General features: G+C 39.8%; 1 protein-coding gene across 1 annotated transcript in view; it reads right to left on the reverse strand.

The window, feature by feature from the left end:
* The window catches only part of LOC119500191 (inactive dipeptidyl peptidase 10-like), a 111097-nt gene that overhangs the window by 33332 nt on the left and 65281 nt on the right, over positions 1 to 12484 (reverse strand). Inside the window, exons 2-5 of the mRNA XM_037789796.1 lie at positions 9797 to 9908; positions 9392 to 9487; positions 3765 to 3859; positions 3373 to 3447 (exon numbers count right to left, since the gene is read on the reverse strand). Coding sequence (XP_037645724.1) covers positions 3373 to 3447; positions 3765 to 3859; positions 9392 to 9487; positions 9797 to 9908 — 378 coding nt within the window. The remainder of the gene's footprint in view (positions 1 to 3372; positions 3448 to 3764; positions 3860 to 9391; positions 9488 to 9796; positions 9909 to 12484) is intronic.

The raw sequence follows: 12484 nt of genomic DNA on the forward strand, positions 1-12484 counted from the left end.
GGGCCATCCTGCTTGGTGATAGTAGAACGGTTTATTTTTTCAGTGAAATGGTTTAACTTTAAAACACACATAAGGTATGAGGCATAAGATATTAAAAATAGAGATATGTGTATCATTGTGCAGAATAACATGGCTTATTATACTACCGCTTTATTATATTCAGTAGCTATTGCAGTAGCAATTTTACTAGTGTTGAATGAACATTTTACATTTTGAAATTGGAATCGGCTCCCATAAAAATGCTGCATATTTTCATTGCAGTCATTTCAATTATATCTGCCTGAGAAATATATAAAGAAGAAAACTATCCCACCAGTGTACCAGAATCTGCTCACAACAATGGAAAAAGCTGAAATAGTGAAAATGCAAAGTGCTGTGGATCAGCAGCTGAGCACCAACCTATACAGAGCTGATCGTTCTGATAATCGTGGCTGAGCGCATTCCCTCAACACACACAAACAATCCTCCATCCCATCGTCAACACTCTGTAAACACCATGTTAAATGGGGAGGCAAACCTGGAACGGCTGGGCCACAAAGCTCAGTGTTTGCTTTGTGGTATTGCCATTTTAGAGTAAGATGTGCTGGGACTGTTGGGGGATCAGATTGCTGATCCTCAACTAGGCCACCATTAAGATGCATTTTTTTTTCATTATTTGGCAACCAAAGAATTGCAATCGAAGATATGCATTCATTTGCTTTTTTACATAAATAGCCCCCCCTGCATCACTGAGGGGCAACTTGCTATACCTGGACTAGGTAAAAAATCATCAAAAACAACAATGATTTGTAAAGCATACATCAGACCGACAATACGTCATCCAGAGTAGGCTCGCATGACCACCGGGGAAAACAATCCGGTGTGTCCCATAGATGGTAACGGAGTAAAGAAAAGAAGTTGAAATATGTCTCCAAACTTCTACTTTAAACAAGCCGGTAATAGTAAACGCAATCCCCAAGAGTTACTGTGTGGTTAGTTGCACCAACAATAAATCCAAAAATGCTGATCTCCGATTTGTTCCCCTGCCATGTCCTAAAAAAAGATCTAATTGAGAGGCATTATGGCTCCAAGCTATAGACCAGACCAGCATGGTGTCATCGCCAAGGCTGCGCTCCCTTTTGAGGGAAAAAACTTGCTGTTATCACTCAATAATTGATAAAAATGATCAATAATCCCTCAAAAATACCACATTAAGACACCAAGACCTTGAGGAACACCATAGAAAAAGCCATGCTGTGATTTAGTATCAAAAACTTTTGACATCTGGAGATTTCTGCAAGAATTGCAGTTATTTGGCAATTAGATGGCGAGCACTTCTGTTCTGGAAACTGCTCAGAAACCCCCTTATTGTCAATCTACCTAGGAAATCCATCCATCCTCTGAATGCTCTAGGTCTTTAGTTTGTGGCTGTAAAGTTTCATGAGGCTGCGATTATCCTAGAGGTCACCACAGGTCATTTTATACAGTGAGGTCAAGTTTCAAAAAATAGTCTCACTACAATGAAATGGCTACTATGGGGGAAACCTTTCATCACACATGAATAAAATTTAGCTAATTGGATCCACAAGAGTCTCAGCTTTACAGTCATACCCAATTTATGCAATTCCAAGACTGTTTAGGGACCCCAGGATGCAGAAATATTCAAACACATCATTTTTAGAATAGGCGTAAGACTTATACTGCATGCTAAAAACTGCATTTCTTTTACCCAAACTGCATGTGATTATCCTAAAGTGGGCATGTCTCTAAAGGGGAGACTCGTGGCTACCAATATAACCCATTTACAGTCACATATCTTGAGGTCAAAGGTCAAGGGACCCCTTTGAAAATGACCATGCCAGTTTTTCCCTGCCAAAATGTATCCCAAATTTGGAGCGTTAGTTAGCCTCTTTCCCGACCAGCTAGCATGACATGGTTCGTACCAATTCCTTATGTTTATAGTATCATATGATATCTGTACCTTGAGCTCAGCCTCTGAAAGCGGGTCTTGGAGGGTTAATTAGCAAGCTACAGCTGGTAAAATATTCCAGCAAGATGTCATATTTTCTGCCGGCAAAATCTCTGTGATGGCTAGAAACAACAAGCCTGCTTTTCTTTACATCTGTGTGAAATTCAAGACCCATTGTTTCAAAAGATGTTGAGTGCTAATTATTATCATTGTAAACTGCATAATTACTGTGCTTGCAGCTTGACTGGCCTGGCAAACCCAACTTAGCAAAGGGTAAATTGACACATACTGTATACTGTGTAGCCTACACATACAGTATATGGTAGTAGGCCTATGTCCCAGACTTGGTCGGGAACAATAGGGAGCAGCAGAGTATGATGACTCTGCCAACGTACAGATTCTGAAAGTAAATCTGGGATGGCTAAATTAAGTGTCTGTTGTCTAGTGGGCACTTGGCTTTACCTGCTGGGAACCAAGAGTGCCAACCCCATCCAAGACACTCGGGTGCAGTGATGCAGTTATTTTCTCTCTGTTGCCAGTTTGTCTCATAAGCCAGCTGAACCTCACCCACGAGACTTGGCTGGCTTCAGGGGCTAGTTTAAGAATCTAATCTAGTGCTAGCAGCCTGGGAGTGCAGCTGTGTGTCACAGCAGGGAGGGTAAAAGTTTCTGCGAGAAAAAGCTGAAAGAAGCAACCAAAGCCTGACGTAGTTGCACAGTCGCTACGGTTAGTAAGTTAGCGTATAATGAGTTCATTGTTTCGACTGGTTTCGACCTTTTCTACCTGTGCAAATGTAGACATTTTTTTTTTTTAAATGTGTTTGTTTTTGTTGGATTGTTTGGCTTGGTGTTTGTATTATGATTGCATGGAGCTCGCGTAAATTGGTGAGCGAAAATAATTTTATCCCTGCTGAATTTTAATGAATAAAATCGATAAAGTATATCTTCTTCTTCTGAGAGATAAGTTGCCGGCCGAACTGTCTTCACTAGGCTGAGTAACAGATGAGTTCAAAAGATTTACAAAAATAGTACATGTGTCTCATAATGACAGTTGTTGTGGATTGCTATATTTGTTAAAATGGAATCTGTTGTGTGAGAAGGATGAGGGACTGACGTCAGAAACATTTTCTGTTTAAAAAGCCCTTCAGGCTAAGCCCTGGCCCATGGTAGACCTTGTGAACTATTCCTGTTTTATGCTCACAAATAACACAACAGTCTACATTTTCTCATATTTCTAAAGCTTGAACACTCGTGCTGGATCCATGTTGGCTTTAACTCACTGACTCTGAATAGATAGGTAAGACATCTGCATGTTAGTCACATTGACATTTTAGTTCATGCACTGTAAACGTCCAGTAGAAGCAGCCCCAAGCCAAGCACCAGTGTCAGTCAATATATGTAACCAGAATATTAAGAGGTTCTCACCTGCTTGACATCATATCCCAGAAGAACAAAGTTCAGATCTGGAGAAACTGCAAACTTTGAGGCCTTAAAAGTTGCCTGCAAGAAGAATAGGACATGGATGAGATCTTTTTTTTTTTTTTCAACAAACCAATTATTTTTCTATTCAACTTCAGTTCAAAGAGACATGTAGCTCAGAAAGTAGAAAGCAAAACAATATGTAATTATTTTTCATACAATAAAAAATGTGACAATTATCGTGCAAAATACTTCTAATTGATTTTTTGAAACCTAGTGTCATTTTGTTGATTTTTATTTTGTACAGCTTCATGAACCCCAGTGGAAATGAGGGAAATTATATAAATGCACTGGAACCATTTCTCAAGTTTTATAGAAAGACAGCAGAGAGCACTTACAAATGTTGTGTTTTTCAGCAGGAGCTCTGTCTCGTTGCTGTGAATGTTGAGTTTCATAATGTCTCCATCCCAGCTCCGAAAGATGATTTCCTCATCTAAGAGAGAAACATGCATGCTCAAAATACCGCAGTTAATCACATTTCATTTCTTTAATGTTTCTAAATGGTTTGAGTAATTCAATTTGCTAACGTGGTGACAGATCGGCCCTGAACCAAGAAACAATTGATTTGAGGTAGACAGAATTTGAAATGAACGATTCCATTATTATGTAATTATTGTTTTTGTTAGAAAAAACATGTCAAAGCTGATTTCAGATTCTAAAGTAAATAAGTAAAATGTCTTGTTTTTAGACGTCAGAGTTTATAAATGGGCTTGTCTTTGTTTCCTCTTAACAATTTGTATATATAATTCAGTTTGATGGACAACTGGGATTTTCTTCACAAGAGAGGTCACAGTAAAGCTGTCTCCTCACATGATAAGCAGTCTTGCACACCTCCGTCAACTTTAAGCTATGCACAATAGTGCATACGTTGCCATGGCAACCTCAGCCACATGGATTTGCTGTCGTGTGGTGCTCAAAGTTTGCATTATTTCCATGGCCACTTGATTAAATTTGCATGTAATTGAAAAGCCCCTACCATTGCTAACGTCTGGACCTCCAGAGACGGAAGGTAAAATAAATAATGATGCATTTGAATTCAATAGCTGGTGTTTTGTGTCAATTTAACACATCACATGTATACTTAAAGCCCCCCTCCAGCCAGTTTTACTTCTTGTATTTTGGTTAACATTCTTACTCAGAGAATGGGGGCATGATCAGTAGTCAGACATAATTCATCACCATGGCAACCAGATTGCATTGTTTTTCTAGATGACTTTACTGTTCATTAGACCACAAATGAGACAAGAATTAGCGCAACACACAGACTCTCTCACTCGCTCTCTTCTTCACCGTCTCCTCCTGGCGAGGCGCCCGTCTGGCTACTGTTGCACCGAGCAGCTGCACCGTTACACACCGGCTACAGCGCACCGGAGGAGGGATAGACATGTTGCCGAGGTCCGCCTTTTGAAATACTGTTTAAATAACCACTATTGCTTTGTACATGTTGTGGAAGTCCCAGATATGTCTGCGAACCAACATGGCAAAGGCGATCCAGTGGCTCGCAGCTAATGGTGCTAACAGCACAAACAATGGCGAAAGAGCTGGGTGCTGCGCGTCCGAGACGATGCCGTTGGTCACGACGGCGTTATCAGCTTTAACCACCGAATGAGTGCAGCGCAGAGCAGCGGCCATGAGGTAGCCAGTGGGGCACGCTCACATGCACTAAAAGCATGCACGGCCGGCCTGGCTATGTCAAAAAAGCAAGAACAAGCTCGGTTTACACCACACACATAGGGAGAGAGACTTCATTCTCTGCTCATGTAGACATTACTCCTGTATTAGCAAATTGAGAGCCGTTGAGAGGCAATATAATTGCTCCCAGATAAGGGTAAGAGTCTAAGCAGTTAAGATTAGGGTACTATCAGTTAAAAAAGTAGTAATTGTCTGTCTGTCACAGAATGCAAACTGCTGCTCAACCACTCCACCAACTTTTAAGGTTTCTGAGTCGCTACACAGAGGAGAACACTACTTTCTGCACTGACACAGAGTGTTTGCATGTAAATCATGCGCTGCAGAATCACTAACATGAACTTTATCCTTAGGGATATTGGGCAACATCGGTCCCTCCGTAAGAAAACAATAGCTCAAGTGGACCAAAAAGAACTTCTCTGTTAATCAAATCGATAGCCTACATCAGAGATACCTGGGAGGGGTTCAAAAGGTCCAAAATGACTCTGAAAACAACACTTAAGAAAATGATTAGAACGAAAGATGCCAGTGGTGCCCCCTGAGAAGAGTGAGAGACGAAAACAACAACAACAAAAACAAAGACTCATTTAGCGGGATCTGTTTCTGAGACAACTTGGCTCAATGAGATTACACTTCAACGTTCAACAGTGGAAACAATGACAGGAGTGCCTGCAATAACTCCAGTCTAATCCCAAACCAACAGTCCAGGGAGGCCTGAGTTTCATTAATGCATTGACAGGTCGGAATCATTTCAAGGTCCCCATCTCATGTAAATGTCAATGAATAAGCTCTGAGGGCTGTAGCCTAGCAAACACTCAAAACACTTTTGAGTATAATGACAAGAAAAGAAATATGAAAGACAGACGGATTGCTTGTGTTCAACAGACAAGGAAATCCTCAAAAGGGCTCTTGTCATTTAGAAACTATACCCACAGTGGAACAATCTGCATATTGTATATGCAGTGCATGTATCAAATCAATGGTTATATAAAACATTTTACAGCAAAAGTAATTGGGAGACGGGGCTACTGTCCTCCTCAGTTGACAACATAAAGCCTCCGAGGATAAAGGTGACATACAATCTCAGCTGTGATTAAAAGTGTCCCAGCTATTCAACGACTTGCCACTGTTTTGTAAGGCCATGAATTAAAGGAAATCCCCCGTTATGCCACTGTTGATATATTACACATCTCTAGCCCTTGAACTTAATATTGTGGTGTGATGAAAATAGTTTTATGTTGTGTTCACAACAAACGCAAAGCGAATTTTAGCCTTGCGTTACTCGAGCAAGTCTGACTAGAGGATCATTTGTGTTTATTTGCGTCACTTGCCCTAAACCCATGTAATGTAGATAACAACGTTTCATCAACCATGGCCGAAATAACCTCTATTGCTGCTTTGTACATGTTGTGGAAGTCCCAAATACGTCACAAAACCAAACTATTGCCTCTCAACATGGCGAGGGGCGATCTAGCGGCTCGCAGCTAACGGTGCTGACAGCACAAACAATTGCGAAAGAGCTGATAGGGCTACCGGTGTTTACCTGAGGGGGAACCGGAGGATGGGTATATTGAAACAACCACATGTTTAAAACTGCGACCGTAATCCAGTAGAAAATACGATTATCTTCGAAGCGTAATAGAGAGCGCAGTTTTGTTTACTGTGAAGACATGCGAGAAACAAAGTCATGATGAATTCAAGGTAACACGGGGTGAGTAATTGATAACAAATGGTTATTTTGTGCGTGAAGTATTCCTTTATTGCACGAGCCTAAAGAAGAATTGTGCATAATAATAAGAAATATGATACTTAAGTCTGGTTGAGTGTGCACTCTGTCAGGTTTACTTAGGTTTATGCAATTCACAAGGGTTAATACATTGAGTTTTCTGGTCTGATCATTTAACAGCTAAATATTGGACTTACATTCATCAGTTGGACACAAACCTGAATACTAATGTTGCACCATATCTACTGGATGTGTAAACAGGCGAATGTTTGCTAACATGATGTAAGCAATAACATCTAAATAATGTGAACAATTCTCCGATGTGTTTACAGGTTGTTCTGCTGCCCCCAAGTGGTCAAAAATCAACTAATTCCACAGTCAAATTGCTCCAACTTTATAACATACTGAGGCCTCAAGGCAGCTGTGATTATTGATAGGATAATTTTCTACTGCTTATCAAATACTAAATAATTTACAAGATGCAAATAAATTAATTAATGTTCACTGTAAAGAAAAACATTCACACACCAATTACAATGATGACAGAATCCCAGCAACCTTTGTTTCATCAAGGTAGTGGATGTATTGTCTGTTGTGCTGATGCTGTCATTGAGAGTTTTCATTGCCATTCATTCCTTCAAGAACAACTTGATCAAAGGAGATGTATGTTTTGATGTTACCAACCTTTGTGGGAGAGCTATCATGGAAAAACAATAAAGAAAGCTTTTGTAAGGTTACTCAAGGACTCGTGTTCCAGTACATGTGACACGCGTGAGAGCATTTGAGATTAGAACATTTGCAAGGTTGTCACCGCATTGCGCAGACCTGCCCAGACCTGTCCACGCAGCCTCAATGTACTGCGAATGCAAGTACCCGTCCTCCAAGCAGACAGATATGAAAAATATTGAATCACGTTACTATTCTAACTCAAAGTACCCCGAAATAACTTACAAAAGGCCCCCAAAGCAATTTAAAAAATATGCAACTCAACTGTATACTACTTACTGTGTACTTCTACTTCTGAAGGAGATGTTACTGGTTACGTTGCAGAATATAACAATTAAAATATAATGTATTATTATTCAATAAACTCTCCAGAATCATATTGGAACTGAAAGCACAGACATTAAGCACATTTAAGTACATTATGCTGATAACCTCTCTTTCACTCTTCACTTGAAGTAAAGTTCACTTGATGCACGTTTACTGTGTGGTACTAATACAATTACTATTAATAGTTAATAGTTATACTTCAGAAAAAAAAAATGTTTTGAGTAGGCCTCCTTCTTTTACCACTGCCAATACCAACATTCCTAGGGTGAAAAGTAAAGCAAGACAACTTTTGCCCTTGGGGCCCCCAAATCACAAAATCCACCCTTGAAAAACACACTCAAGTCGCGGCTACTCGCGGTCAGAAACATTGGTGAAGTAGCCTACATTTAGTGGAGGCAATTTCCAAATATTAGTAGCTTGCTTTGACATAACCACTGCCATTATAATGTAGAGCATGGATTTAATTAGCGGAGGTATTTTGGTGGCGGTAACTTTAGTACAACAGTAAAAAAGTTTGTATCAGTCTGTCACCGGGGAAATACCGTCTTACTTGTGGTGGAAAAACACACACAGGTTGCAGCTAACTCACAGTCAAACCAGTCAAATACAGTAGGTTCAATTTTGCTTCCAGTTGGCTTTCTGCTAATTCCGCTCGTGTTGACTCCAGGGAGGTGAAGAAGAGTTTGGTTGTAAAGTGAACGGCAGTCAATGAGCCACGGTGTTCGGTACAAGTGCTTGGCTCCCGGGAGGCTCCCGGTATTGCGGCTTGCAGTGTTGTAGGGGGCTAATGCCTGTTCGGAGCACAGAGCCGCGGTCTGCCTGCTGTGGACAACATGCTTGTGACAATCTGCAAAGCCCTGAAACCCATCCCCCGCGGCTGCACAGAGCACTGTGTGCTTGTTTATTCAAAGTTTATTAATATTGTGTCGTGTGTCCAAAGTGCACCAAATTTGACACGTCCTTGGGTCCTCAGCAACACACCCACCAAGTGTTTACAAACTCCGACCAAACGGTCTAACTAGGCAGCGCTGATCAAATATGAATATCTATAAAATATGATACTCTGTTACTATAATGCCTATTTCTCGCCTGAAAACAGAGCCATGAGGAGGTGAAGTCTAGTTTTCTCTCAGAGCACTTGAATTGCAATATGCTGAAAGGTTATTATGGAATTTGTTGGCTGATGATGACAAAAATATTCAGCCTACTGCCACTTTAAGTCGAAAGGACGTGCGGTTCTCGAGATATGCAGATAACACACACAGGGACAGACAGACAGACAGAGATTCCTTGCTTTATAATTAGATGACCACAGTATTTGCCATACCTCAACAATACCACAGTTGTCGTGTATATATTGTTAAAATAAATTAAAAAAAATGCTGTAAATTAATGTAATCAGGATTTTGCAGAATATACCACATGTGACAACTTTTCATATAACTTCAGAACTGTTTGCAGTGTTGGTATCTTTTTGCAGCTTTGTGACATACTTACCACTGATCCACTTTGCATCAGGATCATGTATTTGGAAGTTTCTGTGAAAGAGGTCATCCAGTGTCAACTGTGAACCAAAGGGTTTACCACCATCATCTGCAGAAGAAAAAAAAAATAATATACTGTTTTAATTTAATATTAAATTTTAAGATGCAGCTACAGAGGTTTGATTAAAATCAGAGGACCATACATATTTAATCACATTTTCATACAAACACACACAGAATGAAAATGCACAAGTGAGGAACAGGTAAAGGATAAGGTCATAATACATAAAGATGTAGCTCTACTGTTTCAGAAATGACTGGGAAAAACACGTTGAAGGACTGCTTAAATACAATTTTCCATTATTTTTTCATAAATGCTGTGTCTTTGATGATCTAATGGATCTGTGGGGAGACTCACCTTTTGACAGCAGAACAATGGACATACCAATGAGAGAGAGCACCGCCATAATAACCAGCAGGGAGATGCCAATGCCCTTCCAGTTTCTATCTGGTCCAATGGGTCCTATGTCCTACACAGCAAGAGACACAAATCATGTCAATAATAATGAATCATGTAAATAATACCAAAATAGTAACACAAAGGAAAGAAATTCCACCAGTACAGCAACCTGCTGAAGTGTCCTTGGACAAGACACAGTACGCCATTGGTGCATTGGTTGAGTGAGCATGGGCATAAATCTGAGGGACACAGAGGCCACAACTTCACCCTTTGGGCATCAATAAAGTGCATAAGACTAAAAGCACCCACTGTGCTCTGTGAGCATGTGGAGTTTAAGTTGCTAGCTAAAGCAAAACTGTTTGTCCTTGGCCTCCCTAAACTCACAGTTAACTGCCAGAAACAAAGGGAAAAACTATGGGAAAATTGGTTTACATATTTAAAGTATATGAAGTAAAAGTATCATCATATTTAAGTCTACCTATATACATTAAGACCAAAAAAAAAAAATGGTACTTCAGTTTGTGAGAAACCAGAGCTGGTTATTGTTTGACGGTATCACACTGTACAAACTGAGCAGCAGCTGAAGAATCTAAAAAACAAGTTGAACATCTGCACAGTTCCTCCCACAATCCTCTTCATAAAACCTGAATTCTGTTTACTTCAAACTTAGTTCTTTAATTGTAATCCACCACTTTCAAAACAAAACGATTCAATGCCGGTGGTTTAAACACTTGAGGGTCTTTTTTCTTCTCCTATCTTCTATTATCAAACCAAACAGTGTGGTATTATTCAACACAGTCGCACAGCAGTTGGTGAAATAGTCACGAAATTTAATGTATTGATTTGTGTACACAGACACAAATTTCACATTTGTTTCGTGCTGGTCAGCACAAAATCAATTCATATGTAATCCACGCAATTGTAAACCGGCAAGTATAGAAAGCAGTGAAAGCTGCATTAGGGAGGAGGTCAGGGTGGAAGGGTGGTTCAAAAAACAAAGGACTTTCGCCCAGGAGACTGGTGTTTGTGTTCTGTCTGAAATGACAAGTCAAAGTTGATTTATTTGTCACGTAACTTTTGTACTTAAGTTACGGCACTTCTGGAGTTATTTTAACCCAAACCACGATCTTTTCCTAAACCTAACTAAGTAGTTTTTGTCACGTAACTTCCGTACTGAAGTTACGCCACTTCCAGTGTTATTTAAACTTAAACCGCAAACTTTTCCTAAAGCTAACTAACTAGTTTTGTTGCCTAAGCCTAACCAAGTTGATGTTTTCCTAAACCTAACTAAGTAGAATACAATACAAAGTTCCCCAAGGCTCCATCTTGGGGCCTCTTTTGTTTAACATCTACATGCTCCCACTGGGTCAGATTTTTGAGAACAACAAAATAAATTACCATAACTATGCAGACGACACACAGATTTACATAACTCTATCACCAGGAGACTACAGTCCAATACAAGCACTGAGTGAGTGCATTGAACAAGTCAATAATTGGATGTGCCAGAATTTTCTTCAGCTGAACAAACACAAAACTGAGGTCGTAGTTTTTGGAGCCAAAAAAGAAAGATTAAAGGTTAGTGCTCACCTACAATCTGTGATGTTAAAAAGCTCGGACCAAGCCAGAAACCTTGGTGTAGTCATGGACTCAGACCTGAGCTTTAACAGCCATATTAAGACAATTACAAAGACAGCCTTCTATCACCTGAAGAATATAAGAAGAATTAGAGGACTGATGTCTCAGCAGGATTTGGAAAAACTAGTCCATGCATTTATCTTCAGCCGACTTGACTACTGTAACGGCGTCTTTACCGGTCTTCCTAAAAAATCGATCAGACAGCTGCAGCTGATTCAGAACGCTGCTGCTAGAGTCCTCACTAAGACCAAGAAAGTGGATCACATCAGTCCAGTTCTGAGGTCTCTACACTGGCTGCCTGTCTGAGAATTGATTTCAAAATACTGCTCCTGGTTTACAAAGCACTAAATGGTATAGGGCCAAAATACATTTCTGATCTTCTGCTGTGATATGAACCATCCAGACCTCTCAGGTCATCTGGATCAGGTCTGCTTAGTGTCCCCAGAGTCAGAACTAAACATGCAGAAGCAGCATTCAGTTTTTATGCACCAAATATCTGGAACAAGCTCCCAGAAACCTGCAGGACCACTCCAACTCTCACTTCTTTTAAAACAAAGCTTAAAACTTTCCTGTTTGCGGGTGCCTTTTATTAAACCAGATAATGATCTGACACTGCACTATAACTTTTACTCTTTTGAGTTTTATGCAATTTTAGCTTCTATCCTAGCTTTTATTTTTAGCTTGTTTTTATTTTCTAATCTTTAATGTTTTAATGTTTTAATGTTTTTATAACTGTTTTAATTATTTCTTAATGTTCTTTTGCATTTTGTCGCAATATTCTTGAATGTTTCTGTAAAGCACTTTGAATTGCCCTGTTGTTGAAATGTGCTATACAAATAAAGCTGCCTTGCCTTGCCTTGCCTTGCCTTGCCTGCCTTGCCTTGCCTTGCCTTACAAAGTACAAACACAGTTTGCCACCAATTGGGTTTGTATAATTGATGAAGGTGATACAATACGGAAAATACTGTAAAGTATTTTTAAAAGCCTAAATATCTCTCCTTTAATATG

The sequence above is a fragment of the Sebastes umbrosus genome, chromosome 13, assembly GCF_015220745.1.
Source record: "Sebastes umbrosus isolate fSebUmb1 chromosome 13, fSebUmb1.pri, whole genome shotgun sequence".
Taxonomy (NCBI): Eukaryota; Metazoa; Chordata; class Actinopteri; order Perciformes; family Sebastidae; genus Sebastes; species Sebastes umbrosus.